At 35.4% G+C, this 20,733-nt stretch overlaps 1 protein-coding gene and 2 non-coding genes across 3 annotated transcripts in view; 2 read left to right on the forward strand and 1 right to left on the reverse strand.

The window, feature by feature from the left end:
* Positions 1–14,892, forward strand: part of LOC6034088 (ecdysone-induced protein 74EF) — a 340,530-nt gene extending 325,638 nt beyond the window's left edge. The window contains exon 6 of the mRNA XM_038264233.1: positions 14,844–14,892. Within this exon, the coding sequence (XP_038120161.1) occupies positions 14,844–14,854 (11 nt within the window). The 3' untranslated portion in view covers positions 14,855–14,892. The remainder of the gene's footprint in view (positions 1–14,843) is intronic.
* On the forward strand, positions 14,623–14,696 carry Trnan-guu. The gene has a single exon. It is a non-coding gene; the product is annotated as a tRNA-Asn (tRNA).
* Positions 14,893–15,102: 210 nt separating the features above from the next.
* On the reverse strand, positions 15,103–15,185 carry Trnal-cag. Its single transcript has one exon. It is a non-coding gene; the product is annotated as a tRNA-Leu (tRNA).
* Positions 15,186–20,733: the final 5,548 nt, after the last annotated feature.

The raw sequence follows: 20,733 nt of genomic DNA on the forward strand, positions 1-20,733 counted from the left end.
ATGTCATTGCATAGTGTTTTGCGTGCGTATGCGAATATACGTTAGTTTGCGTTTTATTTGTTTGCTTTGTCAATCAACACTGCAGCGCAGCTCCCCGCGCAGGAGTTGTTGATTTATTTATTTACTGTAGCAGAAATCTACTTTCTGTGTCAATGTCAACGACACTTCCACCACTTCCCGCAAACACACAACCACACAGTGCTGAGATTGCGTCGATAACAACAACAATCCTGAAATCATCAACACGTTTATTATGTGAAAATATCAACGCTGTCGTGCTATCGTGTCGCTTTTTGAAGTTCCGAGAAAAAAAACGCGTTTTAATGTTTGAAAACGAAAGCACGCAATGTAAAAAAATAACAAACACGTTTTGTTTGGTTGACCATTATGTGCATTGCCCTGAAGTTTGGTAAAATTTGGTTGTCAAAATCCCGAATTGAAAATGTTTACCATAGTCGGGGTTGTACGTGTGTCAAATGCGTTCTGACCTCGAATACCTTTGGCCAGTTGTCGCACTTACATAATTACAGTCGACTCTCTGGCTGTCGTTCTTCTCGATATCAATAATTCTCCATCTATCGATGAATTCTTCAGTCCCTTCAATCTGCATACTTCAATTATCTTCATTCCTCGATATTTTCCCTTGCTTGAAGGATCTCTTCCTCGACGGTCCCTTGGATTCTGTTTGCTTTAAAAATCTCTTCCGGTTGTCAATAAATTCACTTTCTCATGGCTTGCAAAGACATTTTTCTTGGCGAAACGAAGCCTTGAATGGTGTTTGACATTAGTTTGTTTTTGTTTGATGGACGTTGCCATGATGCTCTCCCATCCGGGTATCAAGAAAAAAATATTTTCAATCGAGTCTTCATTTTGCATCGTTCTGTAAACTGATGATTCTCTTTCTCGACGGTCCCTTGGATATTGACAACCAGAGAGTCGATTGTATCAGAGTTTATTAAGATAGCACGACAAGATTGAAACTTCTTCAATATGAAAAGGGACAACAATGCACGGAGTTTTTTTTTTCAGATTTTATTGAATATCTCAGAATTGAAATTCAATTTGGGGATCTGTGAAGATAAAAAGGTGACAAGATAGCACAACAGCAACGACCTGATACTGTAAACCGGGGTGACGTTGATAGGATATCAATTTATTGTTGCATGTTATTATTTTGTCAACTAATTTTAAGGCTTTTTAAAAACATATAAATTTTAGCTAAAATTAAAGAAAAGTTAGAGTTTTGCCCAAAATTCTTTGAAACTTGTTTTGTTTGTTAAAATAACGATTTATATTGCATTTTAAACTGTCGTGTTTCAAGAATCAGAAGTTTAACAATTTACATGAAATTTGTTCTACTGTAAATGCCTTAACATTTGAAAAAAAAAATGAATTTGTGTTTCATAAACCCATGAAATTAATTGATTGGTAAAAAATTTTATCATCTCCTAGTGGAAAATTGTCCAAATTGCGTTTCCCGATTCGAACTCCGATTCGAACTTCATTAAAAAAATCGTAACACTCTAAGTATATCATAAATTTTAATTTTAAACATTTTCGTATTAAAATGAAAATCTCAATCATATCAAAGTCACCCCGGCTATTAAAGTCACCCCTGTTTACGGTATGTAAGTTTATTGTTGAAATTTCTAAGCTCTAGAAAATTCACAGAAAATCAACTTCTGAAACACTTATAACAACTTAAAAAGCAAAATCATTAGAAATCAAACTAATGTTGATTGTATAACGAATTGTTATCGAAGTTCTAGCCAAAAAATCAGAGGCAAAAAATATTGTTTTTTTTATTTCAAATTTTTTATGGAAATTTAAGTACCATTCAAAATGCACTACCCTGTGTTTAAAATCATTTTTAGGATGCTTGGGTATGCTAAAAAATCTCATGAGTTTTTGAAAATATTTGATGTACAGCAACGCAATTTTTTTTACTGAAATTTTTGTTTTCGTCAAATCTTACATTTTTGAAAGCTAAAGATTAAAAAAAACTAAACTAGTGTAAAATGCATTTTCAAACACTTTTTTTATTCAAATGATAGGCTTATTATTTAATTTTTCTTCAAACAAATGATTGCAAAATTTAGTTAAAATATATTTTTTTAAATTTTTTTTCAATTTTTGTACTTTGAATTTGTCTGGCCTAAAACAGTCATATTGGGATTTCATAAGAAATTATTTAAAATAAGTTTAAAAAAAGATATTTTGGGCAGATTCAGATTCAGCGTGCCAAATTAAATGGAAAAATATATTTAGAATAAAAATTGCGTCTATATTACCATGAAAAAGCTTTAAATTAAATATTTTTCCAAAAACTAATATGTTGGTTTTTAATGTTCTGAAAGCACGCTTCTCTGTAACTTTACCCTGAATTGCTATGTACAAATAGTAGTTTAAGCAACAAGTTGCAAAAAGAAGATTTTTTTTCAGAACGAGTGATACAATTATCCAACGAGGTTCACCGTGTTGGAGAAATACGACGAGTGCTGAAAAAATCAAGTTTTGTAAAGAGTTCCTTACAACATTTTTTATTTTTTTTTGCAATTCGAAAAAAACTCATTTGAGTGAAATTTTAAGTCAAATGATTATGTATTTTGTCATCAAATCGTTCAAAAAATAAAAATTATGAAAAGTAAATTTTTTCAGCATTTATTTTGAAAAGTATTGCTATTCGATTCTTTTATTTTTGGTATTGAAAAGTAGGCGACAAGAATGACAGGGAATGTAAGTAGTTTCACGACGGAACTGCAAAAAACTAATTTTTGTGGTTTTGATATGATCCTTATGATAAAATTAGTCGTAAATTTAGTCAAAGTTATGGGTTGCCATGCGCAACAACTTGTTAACGATTAAAACAATCCAGAAAATATTCCCAAGACACCAAGCTTCAAACCTGAACCATTCCCCAGAAAACCTAATTTCTACTTAATTTTGAGATCTGGACTACTGTAAAATGCAATAATTTTATTTTAGAATATAGCGAAGCATTTGAAACAAACTTTTATTTACAATAACAAACAGTCATCCTTTTGCAAAAAAAAAAATGTTCCACCAGCAGAAACCTCCTAGCAACAGTTATAAACAGGAACCACACGGACCATGAAAGGTAAACTGAAGTACACACAACACCTTTCGGGAAGGAAAACCAGCAAATTGTTTCTCAGAATTGGTCCATGCAAGAAGCAGACTCCACACCGGCGTTTTCCAGGTTTTGTTTAAATACTCACTTCTTGTTTGAATAGCGAATATTTGTATATTTGAACAATTCGAAAGTGAGTTTGGGGTTAACGTCACGTGGAGGGTTGGTTTTGTCGCAAAAAAGCTCTAATTAAACAGCTGTTTGTTTGAAATTTTGGGAAATTCCAAGGGCATCTCTTCTTGAGCTGTAGGCTACTTGATCATATTTTCTTCAGAGTATGATTTTTATATGACAAACAGACGTTAATTTGAAGTATCAGAAAATCACCACAGCAATTTGGAACTCACCACGCGTTTGACAGTTGTTTGAAAACTTGATTTTGCTGCGCACGTTCACAACCAGACGGCACTAGTGAAGAAAGATTGATAATTTGTTGATAGAAGTGTTCAATGATTTGCGAATACTTCGAAGACTGAAAACTTAGCAAGACTTGTTGTTATAATTGTTACAATATTCAATAAACCTCCGCAGAAGTTGGAAGGGATTCAACTTCCAACTCCGGCGGAGTTCTAGAGGGCACCCAATGTGTCAGCCAGTCAGCCGATCGGACAGCACAGTCAACAAATAAATTTCCTGCCAAGGTCCCTCAATGTGGAGCGAACCTGCCGAGCACGTCGCCATTGTCGTCACTGCGGCCAATTTCGTCCAGCTTCGAGAGGGGGACACAACGGCTCCGTATAAAACTTGTTTTTTAGTATATTTTGGACGGACTGACGTCTAAATTCGGCGACCGCAAATGGGAAAGGGAAATGCACCGATCGGACCCCGGTCCGTTTCGGTCACCTTTTCCGTCCATCGGTTTTGACACTTGAGTTATGTGTGTTCAGAGTTGTGTCAGAGACATTCGGACGATAAGCAACTGTCAAACGCGTGGAAATGAGCTGTGGTGAATTCATAATTGGTGTGGTGAATTTTTGAGACATTCAAAGTGACACGGGTGATTTACATCTGCTTGTCTGTGGCAATATGGTTCAAGCTCTGTGGAGTCACCGTAGGGGTTAAGAGGGGCTTATCCAAAGCTTCGTGCGCTAATAAATTAATGGCATGGTAAATTAAAAGCTCCGTCGATCGATAGATCGATCAGCCGATAAGCAACACCAGTGTCGGCAAGGCCGGCCGGTCCAGATAGATTATCGACTGCTTAATCTTGGCTATTATGAATGGTAATTGGAACTTAGCACATACATGCACAATTATTGACACGTTAATTAAAGTTTGATTGATTATTGGCAAATTTCGACAACATAGATGGAAACTTTTCTTGTTTATCAATTTCTTGTTTGCATGTCAGGATAAGTTGATCTTATTCAAACAGTTAATCATAGCAATTGGGCCAGAAATACTCTCAGACAGATTTCCCAAGTCCGGACTAGAAGTCGCTGAGACGCGACGCGTCCACGATTAAAATCCCATCAGCAGAAGGCATGCGTTGTCGGTGGACGAAACCCGTACCTCTACGACCATTGCGTAGGTTCACTTAATAAGCGCTTTGACGGCTACCTGACTTCAGCAAAACCCTACCGGCACTCTCTTCAAACTCACCTGAAGAACTGCAATCAACATGGAAACGGAAAAAAATCTTGGGATTTGATTGTGTTATTTTGTTTTAATCTTCCATATGGTGTACTGATTCGAATATGTTTACAAATAATCAAAATTGAGGATTAACTAAGCTTTGGAGCCAATTGTCCGAAGCGTAGAAAAACATATTTTTTCTCAAAGCTAATTTTCTCTCCGTGTCTCATAGAAACCCCTTCGGAGAGCAACAGGTGAACGGAACGGAAATGCTTCTATCAATAGCTGCTGTCTCTTGAGCCTGTCAAAAGGGTGGCAACGAGGGGGGAAGGGGCTTTAGGACATTGAACCACTTTCGATCCGTCGCCGGCAAGTTGGTGCCGCCGCCGCCACGGAAATGTTGAATGTCACAGCCTAGATATTGCGACAAGTGGCGGATTGCTGCCGGTGGAAACTGGATTTTATCGATTCGAACGAAAGTGGATACGGTTTCGACGGACTAGTAAATATATGAAGGGATATGATGTAGAACTGTTTGGTACAAATTAAATTTGGAGCAATTTTTTCAATGAAAATCGGTAAAAACGTTCACCCCAGACGCAAACTTTCAACATGCAAATCTCAACAGCACAGACAAAAATTTAGTAGCTTAGCATAACGATCACGCATATCAACCAGCAAAAGGGGGAGCCATTTTCCACCCAAGTCATAATTATCATCACTCACTCGCATGTGCAGTGCGCGCTCAAAATATCTCCCCAACCAGTGCGAGAAGCGATGATTAATCACCGGCGTGAATAAATTATTTGTGCATATTATTAAACGCAGCAGCACAATTTTCCGGCAAAACCTGCCCGGGTGCGAGAAGTTCTGCCGGATTTTCACATCTGAGAGGTGAGAGATTTGCACGTCAAGCGGGTTGATGCTATCGGATAAGGTTTCCCGATGAGTTTTCCAGCAAATGCGTGCAGATTAGTCGTTTGAGCATCTTTTAATGTGGAATTTCTGATGTAAATTGCATGACTTTACTTCCTAAAAGAAACACTAAAACTTTTCACCACTAGATGTCAGTGTTACAAAACTGAACGCTTGTATGCAAGCGCAATCTGCTAACCAGACTTGCATGCAACCTTCAAGCACGTTCAAATTAAACATAGATCTACAACAGTCCAACTTTCGGCAAACTTATCCGCCAAGAACGAAAGTTTGCTCGGCGCGCAGCTGTCTGTTTGGCTGTCAGTGCCAATCACACGGCTTGGAAAAACTTTTCCTCACGTTCCGTTGTCTCGGGGAATTATTATCTTGCGGGAGGCAAACGCGATTCGAGGGCGCGCAAAATTTCCATTTGCTGCAATCGACAGAAAATTTCTTGCAAAATAACATCAGCATTACTCGGAGTATGCACACAAACTTGTCGGAAGGAGGATGCACACCGGCACTTGGGTGTGACGTCTCTCACGACTTTACCGGAGTGCATCAGCTTGACGAGTTAGTTCCTTGACAAAATGAGGTCGCATCGTCGTCACCCGTCGGCGAGGAGAGTCTGGTAAGGAACCTTGACTCGGATCTACTAGGAGGAGTAAATCAGTTGCATTCGTCTCCTCCTAAGTCACTTTTTGTCACGCAACTGTGTAGTTGTCCCGAGCAGACGGAAATAACTTGGGAAGGTCAGTTTTTGATATTGTGAGAAGATCGAAATATGCTATTGGGATGATCGGATTAGTTGTTAAAATAACAAAAATCACTAACAAAGATTTGTTCGAAGAATAACTTAAACTGTTATTATGTTGTTATTGCAATAACAAACCAATAACACAGAAGGAATCATGAAGGAATAACAAGATTTGTTATTTTGTGCGGAGAGGTGGAGCAGCATAATAACAAAAAATGTTATTGAACTGGTATGATTCCATAACAAAAAAAGTTATTGTTTTGGTTTATTTGTAATTTGCAAATAAACCTGCAGTTGTCATAACTCCTCTGTACTAGTCAGGGCTGCAGAGCCGGGTACCTCCAAGCAACTTTGAATCCATACTTTGAAGACAACTCCGACTCTGGATGCAGGATATGACGTCAACGACGACTTCAGCTCTCCAAAAATTCCCGACTTCACAGATTCCGACTCCAAGTAAAAGTTGCTGAAAATTAGATGAATCCGATGCAGTCTCCGAGGTCTCACTCCAGCTCGAACTTCAACGTCAGCTCCGACTTCCTGGCTCTGTGAAAATAATAACAGTTTTTGTTATTCACACTTCAAAAATTCTCAATAAATAAATCAATTCCGATAGGGAATATAACAAAATAAAAAAAAGAATTCTCAAAAGTTAATTTTATCGGATTAATTTTAGCTAATTTTTAATAAATGACCCCGATGAAATTGGTCAAAATTATTTCATAGTTCCAGCCAATTTTAGCAAAGTCCCTAAGGGGGTATATCAAATAATAAAAAAAATCAGCTTTCAAAATTACAACTTTTTAGAATAATTTTAGCTTAAGGACCCCATTTCATGGCCAAAATAATGACCCCGACGAAATTGGTCAAAATTAACCCATAGTTCTAGCCAATTTTAGCAAAGTCCCTTAGGGGGTATATCAAATAATTAAAAAATCAACTTTCAAAATTTCAACTTTTAGAATAATTTTAGCTTAAGGACCCCATTTCATGGCCAAAATAATGACCCTGACGAAAATGGTCAAAATTATCCCATAGTTCTAACCAATTTTAGCAAAGTCCCTTAGGGGGTATATCAAATAATTAAAAAAATCAACATTCAAAATTTCAACTTTTTAGTATAATTTTAGCTTAAGGACCCCATTTTATGGCCAAAATAATGACCCCGACGAAACTGGTCAAAATTAACTCAAAGTTCTAGCCAATTTTAGCAAAGTCCCTTAGGGGGTATATCAAATAATTAAAAAAATCAACTTTCAAAATTTCAACTTTTTAGAATAGTTTTAGCTTAAGAACCCCATTTCATGGCCAAAATAATGATCCCGACGAAATTGGTCAAAATTATCCCATAGTTCTAACCAATTTTAGCAAAGTCCCTTAGGGGGTACATCAAATAATTTAAAAAATCAACTTTCAAAATTTTAACTTTTTAGAATAATTTTAGCTGAAGGACCCCATTTCATGGCCAAAATAATGACCCTGACGAAATTGGTCAAAATTATCCCATAGTTCTAACCAATTTTAGCATAGTCCCTTAGGGGGTATATCAAATAATTTAAAAAAATCAACTTTCAAAATTTCAACTTTTTAGATCAATTTTAGCTTAAGGACCCCATTTCATGGCCAAAATAATGATCCCGACGAAATTGGTCAAAATTATCCTATAGTTCTAGCCAAATTTAGCAAAGTCCCTTAAGGGGTATATCAAACAATTAAAAAAATCATCTTTCAAAATTTCAACTTTTTAGAACAATTTTAGCTTAAGGACCCCATTTCATGGCCAAAAAAATGACCTCGACGAAATTAGACAAAATTATCCCAAAGATCTAAACATATTTAACAAAAGAAAAAATAATAACAGATTGTGTTATGGACACTTAGAAACTTTTGCATTTGTGCGATTTATGGTAATTTAATTTCTAAGTCAGTATACCGAACGAATAACAAATTTTGTTATTAGGAGAGTTTTTGAAATAAATAACATTTCCTCTTATTAGCGTGTTATTAAACATTTTCAATATAATATCACTTCAATACCAAATTTTGTTATTTTATCAGAAACTGTTATTATTTTTTCTTCTTGAAGTTGAACTTCAGGATAAAATAATAACACTTTTTGTTATTTTAACAGGATTTGTTATTGAAATATTATTAATTTTGTTATTACCGTCTGCCCGGGGTAACAAAAAAGTTGAAATTTTACTTGAAACATCCTCTTAAGAATGTGTTAGCAATTAAATTAAAAAAAAATCCTGATGGTATTGTAATCTTTATTCAGTTAAAATAGGTCCACCTCCCCTAGTGCACATTCGTATGATCTATTGCAGTTATGACTTGCGTGCATGCGTGCGTTTTTGGATCTGCCAAGTTATGCAAACTCGAGACACTCTCCACGCAGAGGAAGACGAGTTTGACTTTGACTTCACACTCGAGGTGATTAATCATAAACATTTTGCAATTGCAGTCCACGGGAAGCCGGCGGCGGCGTTGCACTTGGACTAATTGCATTCGAAAGGTCGGGACCTAAATTTAACTGGGTCCACAGGAAATGACTTCAAGTTTGTCTAGTTCGTGAAATAAAAACTTGACACTTTAAATGAATAATCATTCTACAATAAACACTCAACAATCAAACTGCAGTCCAATCGTCATGAATTTTCAGTTCAAATCTAAACAATTATCATGAACGCGAGAAGCAGAACTCAATAAATTTTAATTTGCCAGGAAAGGAAAGATTCTTCCTAAACCGGATTACCTAATCTTCGTGTAACTTGATATAAAGTGTTCTTCACATCTTCTTCGAACCAATCCTTGGCAACCCTCGTAGAAGAGTAACCTAAATTCCACGGATCATCAAGCACCTATAAAGTTTTAATGGTCCGGCCAACGATGGCTCTTCAGCTTTGACCTGCCAGAACTGACGACCGGATGTAACTTCTAGACGTGATGAGCTGGAATGGTAATTCTGGTTGATGCGTTGACCATTTGATGGAACCTGTGAAAAATTTCTGTCATGGCATCATTAATTTTTGTCACCAAAATGATCAAATAGAAATATGAGTTTCTCCCTCAGTATCGAATTTGAAGAACGTTACTTAGCAAATGAAACTCACCCAAATCACCTGGATCATCAAATCTAAACAACCACAATTGGCTGACTCAGTTACCGAGTTTTACATTCGCAAAGCCAATCCACTTGAACTTCGGAACCACATCGTCACATCGGAAGGGACCGTCTGGCTCTGGAGGGGAAAACACAAGCTTCATCGTCCGCCTCTCCATCTCTCGATCTCTGGGATTTTTTTTTCTATAGATATACGTGCTAGTATTTTCTATCGTAATCGTTGCTTTTTCCGTCACCACCAGTGACGTCGAACATGGAAAAAGAAAACTCTTGCCCTTCAACGCCGCTTCTCGGCAGGCCAAAGAAAGGCGACTAGTTTCTAGACTTGGTTTGTTTTTACCTTTTATTATCTTGTTTATTTTCATAGGAGCGGTTGGTCTTTTGTAGAACTACGTTTAATTTGAGTTTTTTTTTTAACTTTTCTTGTGTTATAACATTTTTTTTTGTGCTTCGATGTATTTTTTATGATTATTCTTTTTCATCACTATTACTAGACTGCCCATAAATTCATAATAATTCTGTGAAATGAATACATTTTTGCAGTTATTTTAACTAGATCTCTTCTCTATTACTAGAAGTTTCTAGAAAACCAAATAAAAATGTCCCAATGCATATCATTTTCAAAATTTATAATTTAAGCACACTTTAAAAATGTTTTATTTATTTACTTGAAAATGCACATTGGACAAGTATGCATCTGTGAAAAAAAACATTCCTTTACTGATTTCCTTTATTCCAATTTTTATTCCATGCTTTTGAAATAATTTTCATTGAATCATTTGAGATTGTCATTTTTTTACAATTTCTTCGACACTAACCAGCTAAAAAATCTACATATTGTAAAAGTTTTAATTAAATGGATAATTCGATTGCTTATTTCATTTCGCTTCTTAAAATTAAATACAAATTATATTCCTGAAACAAAATTATGCACAATCTTGCATTCTTCAATGTACTTGTTGTTCCCAAAAACTAATAAAATTAATCAAGTAAACAAAATCATGATAATATTGCATCTGGGAAGAGGTACATGATTCATTTCAAAATAAAATGAGTATTTTTTTTTCGTGTAATATTACTACTTTTCTGGTATTATGTCACTTTTTCAGTCTAAATTTAGATAAAATTACATCAAAAATGAGGTAATATTCCAAATTTATAGAATTTTTTACTGTGTAGGCTTGTGTGTAATTTTTACAATACAAGTTGCAAAATTGTGTTTTTTTTTTGCCTTTCTTACTAAAGAAAGGTATATTTTCAAATACGTCGAGTTCTGGAAAAAAATCGAGTAAACTACTAAACTCTTATTTCAGCACTGTTTTTATCGGCGATGATAAATAATTTAGAATGACAGAAAGTAGTTGTAGTAGTTTAGAAAGATTTTTTTTTCAGCTCGAGTTGAACATTTATCCAACGAATTTCACCGCGTTGAATCAATACGACTGCTACGACTGTTGAAAAAAAACTAGGTTTTGGGACGAGTTGCATACAACATTTTCCAATTAGGAAATACACTCTTTGAATGGAATGTTAAGTGAAATGTCCATGTTTTTAGTCCATTCACCGTTCAAATCAAAACAATATTGAGAAGTACTTTTTTCGATATAAGTGCTGAAAAGTTCCATTTTCAGCATCCATTTCAGTGCTGAAAAGTAGGACTTTTCAGTCCTAAAAATCGAGAAATGTTACTTTTCTATTTTGTTTTTTTTTTTCACTGGAGAAAAGTAGGCCATTTCGTCTTTCGAGAATGACAGGAAAACTAGTTGTTTAACGACGGAATTGCAAAAAGTAGGTATTTTCATAACAAAATCGCAAAAAATATAATTAAGGTGAAGCCATTGATCATTTTTGAAAAAAATGATCATCACTATAAAATATTCTGTATTAAATTCAATTTAACGAATTTTTGCACCAAAAGGAATCAGCATGTGCCCATTGTTGCCTTCTTGAAGCCACTAGAAGAATTTTTGATCTAAATCAATTGTGCTTCAAAATTTATATAATTTTGTGGCACAGTAATTGACGTCCTAGTTATCAATCATTGATTAATGACGATTTCCATAACTTTACAAGTAATGGGATAATCGTTACCAAAAGGAATCAGCATGACATGCTACACATTGTGTAGGGCACTATTCTTAACAACTTGTTGAAGGAATTTTGTCAAAATATTGAAAGCGACGCAAAATTTATATATTTCAATGAAAAATCATGACAATGATGGAAGTCTTCACGTTAGAAATCTCGAAAAAAAAAAATTAAAGGTAACAAAATTACGTTATGGGTAATTCTCCGCCAACTCACACAGCAGTTGCCCCGACCCCTCTTCGATTTGCGTGAAACTTTGTCCTAAGGGGTAACTTTTGTCCCTGATCACGAATCCGAGGTCCGTTTTTTGATATCTCGTGACGGAGGGGCGGTATGACCCCTTCCATTTTGCACATGCGAAAAAGAGGTGTTTTTCAATAATTTGCAGCCTGAAACGGTGATGAGATAGAAATTTGGTGTCAAAGGGACTTTTATGTAAAATTAGACGCCCGATTTGATGGCGTAATCAGAATTCGAAAAAACGTATTTTCATCGAAAAAACACTAAAAAGTTTTAAAATTCTCCCATTTTCCGTTACTCGACTGTAAAAATTTTGGAACATGTCATTTTATGGGAAATTTAATGTACTTTTCGAATCTACATTGTCACAGAAGGGTCATTTTTCATTTAGAACAAAATTTTTCATTTTAAAATTTCGTGTTTTTTCTAACTTTGCAGGGTTATTTTTTAGAGTGTAACAATGTTCTACAAAGTTGTAGAACAGACAATTACAAAAATTTTGATATATATACATAAGGGGTTTGCTTATAAACATCACAAGTTATCACGATTTTACGAAAAAAAGTTTTAAAAAAGTTGGTCGTCATCGATCATGGCCGTTCATGGTCACCCGCGACAGACACGAACGACGAAACAAAGAGAAACGCAAAAAGTAACTTTTTCAAAACTTTTTTTCGTAAAATCGCGATAACTTGTGATGTTTATAAGCAAACTCCTTATGTCTATATATCAAAATTTTTGTAATTGTCTGCTCTACAACTTTGCAGAACATTGTTACACTCTAAAAAATAACCCTGCAAAGTTAGAAAAAACACGAAATTTTAAAATGAAAAATTTTGTTCTAAATGAAAAATGACCCTTCTGGGACAATGTAGATTCGAAAAGTACATTAAATTTCCCATAAAATGACATGTTCCAAAATTTTTACAGTCGAGTAACGGAAAATGGGAGAATTTTAAAACTTTTTATTGTTTTTTCGATGAAAATACGTTTTTCGGAATTCTGAGTACGTCATCAAATCGGGCGTCTAATTTTACATAAAAGTCCCTTTGATGCCAAATTTCTATCTCATCACCGTTTCAGGCTGCAAATTATTGAAAAACACCTCTTTTTCGCATGTTCAAAAATGGAAGGGTCGTACCGCCCTCCGTCACGAGATATCAAAAAACGGACCTCGGATTCGTGATCAGGGACAAAAGTTACCCCTTAGGACAAAGTTTCACGCAAATCGAAGAGGGGTCGGGGCAACTTTTCCCGATTTCGTGTGAGTTGGTAGAGAATTACCCTTATAGAAAAATTGTTTATATACGTTTCTCGGCCACTTTTTTTCATTACAAAAATTACTGGATTTACGGCTTCCAAGATTTATATTACCTTTATAACCCTTCAAAATCATTTTTTTTAATGTAGCCATTCAGGGTCAAGTTTCAAGTGATGTACTGCCCATGTTCGCATAAAAGTCCCATATGCAAAAACAGCAAGCCGAGAAAAACGCATTTGAAGTTTGTCCCATACATAAGGCTACGTGTTAAGTTTTCGCGAAAAAACTGGATTTCCTCCTGATTTCTAGAACAAAGTACTGGATGTTATAGGCTTTTTCGAAAGAGCACACAATTTTGAACCAAACTGCATCAATAACTCGAAATCGATGAAAATGCATATGGGACATTTATGCGATCAGGGGCAGTGTAGAGCTCACAAAATCTCGTTTTTTTTATTATTTCTTAGCTTACGAACATAGCTCGTAAAATGTTGTGCCCCAAGTTGCATTTTTCACTTAATTTTACTATGTGGACTAATGTGCATTGTAAGATAAATAAATATCATCCAAATAAATATTGAATCATGATAATTTCACGATTTCAACCCTAAAATAATTTAGAAAAAGATCATTAATAATTCTGTTTTTTTTTTTAGGAAAATTGTTGAATTTTATATTCATAACAAAAAAAATTAAATATAGTTTGCCAATCCCTACTACAGCACACTCTCCCCTACGCGCTGTGACGCGCAAAGAATTGCAACTTTCGATTTTCCTTTCCGATTTTCCCCACCCTGCGCTCGCTCCTGACCACTCTTCCGCATAATCTGTTATTGTCACCGATTGAAAGGAAAAGTGTTTCCCTCGGCGACGGCGACACACATGGGCGAGCACTGCCCTTCTGGTTTGCTCAATAGTTTTTCCCTTCTCCGCTCAAGAGTTTCCAAGTCTCTCGCAATGTGATTATGCTTACACTCCATCGTCATCATCATCTTGGTTGTCGTCGTCGTCGACGGTGTACAATTAATCAGATGATAATGAAATGCGCATCTCTGAGCGACCGTGAAGTCTTGCGCGACAAGGGAGCTTTCAAACGCTGATAGTAGCAACATACTGCTACACTGGTGTTGTGTGATAATGTTCATCCAAGTTTCCCCCTTTCTCTTCTTCTCTTTTTTGTTGACAACCAGTCTTCATCGAGTATGCTGTTTAGTGATAAGCTAATATCTCGTTAGTCACATAGACTGCTTTTAATTGTCCCTTAAGCCCCCCTCGCGAAATCGACTTCAAGAAAGATGGAATGTTTTCATCTCGTCGTCGCGGTCGGTCACGTCTCAGGTTGTTGTTGTTGTTGTTGTTGTTGTTGTTGTTGTTGCAACTGTGACATCACGTTCTAGCTGTAACTTCCTCGAAATTTCGCTAATCTTTTTCTCTGATGAAATCATTTCGATTTGACTGAAGGTCATGAGTGATAGATTTTTATTGCCATGTAGGACTAATTATAGTAGGCGGCCTTCGTGGCGCAATCGGTTAGCGCGTTCGGCTGTTAACCGAAAGGTTGGTGGTTCGAGTCCACCCGGGGGCGCGAGTTTTTTTTTTTTTTATTGTGATTATACCAAGAGTTGAACATGACTTTCTCATTAGATGATTTGTTCAGCTTATTCTTTTAATACCGTAGCAAATAATTGTAGCATTTTGAAACTAACAAACTTCTTTTTCTTTCTCTTTTTAGGTACGATTTAAATGTGACACAACACGCTTTGGTGGGTAGAACATCGCTGGTATTTATATTAAATCTTCATTTATGTTAATATAATATTTATGAAACATTTTTGTTAAAATGCAATTCTGTAGAATATTCTTAATTAAAAAAATCTCAACTTGGTTAAGAAATTGCGCTCAACAAATTTTCATTTATTTTTATTTTTTGTATATTCATACTTTTTATGAAATTGTAAACACAATGACTTTTTGGCAACAAAAAGACTACCTGTCAGAAGTGGGATTCGAACCCACGCCTTCAGAGAAGACTACGACCTGAACGTAGCGCCTTAGACCGCTCGGCCATCCTGACTTGTACAATTCAGTTGATTTCATTGCCACTATTCGACGTTTATTTGATCTGTTTTCTTAACTTACTTTTCCACCGTTTTTATGTTTTCTACCCTCTTCAACGCGTTAGCTCATCAATAAGCACACGACATGGTGTTTATTTTTGCTGCTGCTTCTTAACCCTTTGAGTTCTATTTTTTTTGGTAACATAAATAATCGATAAAATTTCAAATTATGATTGTTATTACCAAGTTATGTTAAAAATTTAACTTTTGAACTTTTAAGTTAAGGAATTTTTATGAAACCTTCAGGGGTAACCCGATGTGAAATGTGAACAACAGTGACGGGCCAGTGAGGCCCCCGTGATGAAACGCCTCCCACCCGATGAGGGCGAGTCAAGTGTGCGTTGGGCCTGGCCCTACGCAGACAGTTTCAACGCGCTGCTGGGAGAGAGATAAGCTGGCACAATCTAAGCCAAGGTTTGATCTACTTCTGGAACAGTAAACAGTAAGCCCTCTTGAAACGTGCGTGGGGAGTTGGGTAATCAGTATGGGGAGGGGGAAACTACTGTCGGCTGCTTATCAGTAGTGGTGAAGAATGCGATAAGTCGAAGGTGCGAGCAGTGTTCCGGCTGTCAACGGTAGTGATTGCTCAATGCAATAACATGTGCGTTATGCAAATCAAATATAAAAGCTTCAATAAAAGATCAAACATTAGCTTCTTAACATGATAACGAAAATGCGCGAAAACTCACAAAACAAATTTACTTGAATTTTATATAAACTTAGAAAAAACAACAAATCAAGAATTGTGCCATCAAATTTGGTAGATCCCTCTAAACTGTGACCAACATAGGAATGTAGTGTTATCAGTGAGCAAAACAAACGATAAGACAGGTACCCAAACTAGGTTTCCGCAAGACATAAAAATAAGCAATCCACTGTTGAGCTAGTTTCTAAATCGTGCCGTAATCTACCGGTTGATTGATGTATGGTGGGTGATAATTTCCGCATCGAATGGTGATCGTCATGATCGTGCTATCTTGACGAATGTTGATTTTTTAGTTAGTTGAGTTTTTTTTTATTTTTTTTTTTTTATTTATATTTATTCAGATTTTCTCTTCCATGTACATTCATTTAGTTAAAATATTATTGAGTGTCCAATCACAATCGATGACTTTTCACCTCAATTTTAAATACTAGCAATTTTCATTTATTCATGAAATATTGTAGCTTTCGCTATTCAGTGATTTCAAATGTAGGAGGTCCTACATGTACAAAAGGGAAAAGGGATACCTTAAAACTAACTTATAAACTATATAAAGAGCGGATCAATGCAGCTGAAGACTGCAATGATTTTTGTCGAAATGCATCAATTATCTTATTGGACATAACATCCAAAGTGTCAACTTCGGCTAATTGATGAAGTTCACTGGTGCTGAACCAGGGAGGAAGTTTCAGAATCATTTTCAGAATTTTGTTCTGAATCCTCTGAAGTTTTTTCTTCCTGGTTAAGCAACAGCTTTTCCAGATCGGCACAGCATAAAGCATGGCAGGTCTGAAAATTTGTTTATAAATTAACAGTTTATTCTTGAGACAAAGTATAGAATTCCTGTTTATAAGTGGATACAAACATTTAATATATTTGTTACATTTAACCTGGATACTTTCAATGTGATCCTTGTAAGTAAGGTTTTTGTCAAAAGCAAGTCCAAGATATTTCACTTTATCCTCCCACTTTAAATTTACCTCATTCATCTTTATAATGTGATGACTTTTTGGTTTAAGAAAATCAGCCCTTGGTTTGTGAGGGAAAATAATAAGTTGAAGTTAGTTGAGTTTAGGATGCCATGTTGCCTTTCAACCTTCACTGATACCCAAAATTTGATTTCACACCAGAGATATTAGCATAGCATAGCATGGCATTGGTGTCTACCCGTAGCTGCTACTTCGTTATTGACCAGGACCCCCAAACATTGCTCCGTGGACCACAGATGAAAAGTAGGAATCAATCATCACCCCTTCGCATCTCCGACAAAGTATCACATGAGTTTTGAGGGGTTAGTAAGATGGGTATGAGGTCAGGATTCACTGTGGTAGGTGATGCGACCATAAGCAATTTGTTTATCGGTTGAAATTTTAAAAATCTTAGGCAGCCGGCTGCGGAAAAATACCTAGCTAGGGATTTAAATATAGTATTAATTCGACCGCGATTCTCCAGAAATTCTCCGTCGGCGTGCCTTCCGATCAACGGCGATGTAGGAAGGGCTTCATTCATTAAAATTATTTTATATCATAAGCCTTAAAACATATTCGTCGACGTGCCTTCCGATCCTCTATGATATGGAAAGGACTTAATCCAGCAATACGACTTGCTTGTCTCAAAAAACAAAAATCGGATCGTTTCTATCGAAAACTATATAAAGAGAACAAAAATAAAATTCAACGGCCGACGAACGCGCGAACTAAAAAAAAATGAAAAAAGAAGAAGAAGAAATCCAATCACCCCATGTACACAAATAGCGACACAAACGAGACGGAAAATAACACGAAAAAACAGGACTGCGCGCCACGGTGTGTTTTCTGGGCAACCTTAAGGAGAAAAAATAGTCATCACTACTTTCAAAAGTGTCTTATAGGAAATTTTCTCAGCTTTCCAATGCTTCTAAGAGCGAAATGTTTCATCGGGAAATTTCTGAGATATCTCTATTTTAAGTTTTTTCTTTTAAAATTCTTGATCATTTATTGGAAACTTTTAAATAACAGTCCCGGAAACTTATCAAATGATGTGTTTCATGTGTATTTTAACCTTATTGAAATATTATTTTTACAAGAACAAATAGATTATTATTTAATTGTTGTGTACAAATAACACCGGTCTGCTCTGATTCAGCTTGGAAAAATAGTTTGGAAAGAAAGTTTCTGTTAGAGTTTTTTTGTAAAAACACTATTTAATTTTTATTCAAACAGAAATAAATGTTCGTGACGGTGTTTTCAGAATTCTGAATTGGAAGACTCGAGTTTTATTGCTACTTTTGAGTGCATTTTCTACAGAAAACATTTTATAAAATTTTATCTTTATTTTATACTCATGAAAATATGACTTTTGAAGCTTGCTACAGTAATATGTTATTTTCGATTTCAAATCATATTTGTATTTATATTCCTGGTTAATGTTTGCTTAAGAAAATGTCAAATTTATTCATTAAAATTCAATAATACCATTAACAATCACAAACCTCCTAAAGTTTCGGTTGAACAAGCTAAATCAGAGTAGACACGTGATATTTGTACACAAAAAATATGTAATTATCAAATAATTCTTGTAAAAATACATTTTTACACTGTTTTATGATTTTAATTTCTGAATAAATCCCATATATTCAAAAACTTAGACAAAACATAACTTTCAAAATGTTTAGCGGTTTGCAACCTTCTACAAAGTTGTTTCTTGTCTTACTCATCGCTTTTAGAAGCATTGGAAAGCTGAGAAAATTTGCTATAAGACACATTTGAAAGTGGCGATGACTATTTTTTCCTGATAAGGTTGTTCTAGAAAACACGCCGTGCCGCACTACTCGATTTCACACCAGAGATATTCAACAAAAACCTTAAATTCTTCAAACCTACAATGTTGCAAGCATAATAAAATTTCAAATGATATGTCTAATTTCATTGTATCACACAATGCTTATACACTGTGGCAGTTATACTACTGTTGAAAATTTAATATCAATTACCTGATTCAAAAAAGTATCCAATTTGATTAAATGGACAATATTTTTAAACGTTAAATATTTTTTTAGCATTTTGATTTTCCAGTTAAATTTTCAAGGGAGGGGTGAATTACTTTCAACAATCAATAATTTATAGATCAATTTGAAAGATCCAAAACGCACTCTTTATTTTTGAATTCGTAAACAATGACATGTTTCCAAAATCGTCAACATTTTTCTCAATTTCGATGTAAATGTTTTCTAAATCGACAACTTTAGTTTTTGAACATTAGACAAAAAACGTGTTTTTCAAAAATTAGCAGCTGGCAAAGATTCCTGTCAAAGGAAATTTTGTTCAAAACTGGTCGCCCAATTTGCTGATTCATAATTCCGAAAAAAATAAAAATACATTAATAGTTTTTAAATCACTATCATTTTCAATTACTGAACAGTAAAAATACGATAAGTAGATTTGGACTTTAACGAGATCAACAAGGATATGCATTAAAATAGAAAAATAAAAATTTAAGCTCGTTTTATTGAACATTTTCAACAAAAAGTAACCCAATGAAATTGTAAAACACATGCAAAATATCAATGTATTATTAAAAATAAAAAATTCCCCAACTTTAACGTTTTAAACCAATCTGTGATCCCAAAATTGACAAATTTAAAAGAGATTTAAAAGTCTTTGTTTTATTTAACCCTCTACGACCCAACCCTGCCTCTAGGCGGGCTTTGATGTAAAAATTCGCCGAAAATCCATTTTAAACCAATTTTTGATCTTTAAATTTAAATGATAATGGAATCGTTCTATAGTAGAAAATGTGAAAAACAAGCAAAATAATGAAAAAGTAATTATAAAAACATGAAAACGGTAGGCAAAAAAGGTAATGGCAGGAGGTGGTGAAGCAACCAAAAAACTATCAAAAACAAACATAAACTAAATGAGATAAATAATAAATGCTACTTTAAATACTAAAAATTAAACAAGAAAAATATAAAACAAGAGAAGTAAAGGTTTACGTAGCACAAAAGTTGGCCAAAATGACCACCTGAGCATGAGCATGAGCATGAGCATGGTTGACTGCCAATGAGCTGCTACTTCGTTATTGACGGATCAGCTGAAGTTACACAATGAACCAACAGATGATTAGTGGGAGCTAATCATCCTCACTGTATAACCCCTGAAGATCTCTGCTTCAAGTCAATACCGGCGCCCCCCCAAGGAGATGCAGTTCAACAAAGGTAGGAATGTTAGTCCGATAGTTGAAGTTGCAGACTCATCAGACACAGAGTTTGTCGCTCTATACCTGTTGACACCGCATGAGACCGTTGAATCCACAGCATCTCCTTCAAGCATCACGGGAGGTGGGGAATTGTGTTAGTAGGGGAAGGAAAGGGAAGGTCAGGATTCATCTTGGTAGATGATATGACCAGAAAGTGAAACATAATCGTTGCCTTCCGAGCTACGACGCTATAAGAAGGACTTTTCACATCTTACCGCCGGCGTGCCATCCGAGCAACGATGCTATGGGAAGGACTTTCAAAATTAAATGTTATTGTATTTATCGATTTATTCGGCGACGTGCAATTTTAAATAGATCAGGGAAACATAATCGTTGCCTTCTGAGCTACGACGCTATGAGAAGGACTTATCAATTCCCAATCGCGATTTTTCACATCTACCGCCGTCGTGCCATCCGAGCAACGATGCTATGGGAAGGACTTTCAAAATTAAATGTTATTGTATTTATCGATTTATTCGGCGACGTGCAATTTTAAATAGATCAGGGAAACATAATCGTTGCCTTCTGAGCTACGACGCTATGAGAAGGACTTATCAATTCCTCAA

Source organism: Culex quinquefasciatus, chromosome 3, assembly GCF_015732765.1.
Source record: "Culex quinquefasciatus strain JHB chromosome 3, VPISU_Cqui_1.0_pri_paternal, whole genome shotgun sequence".
Classification (NCBI taxonomy): domain Eukaryota; kingdom Metazoa; phylum Arthropoda; class Insecta; order Diptera; family Culicidae; genus Culex; species Culex quinquefasciatus.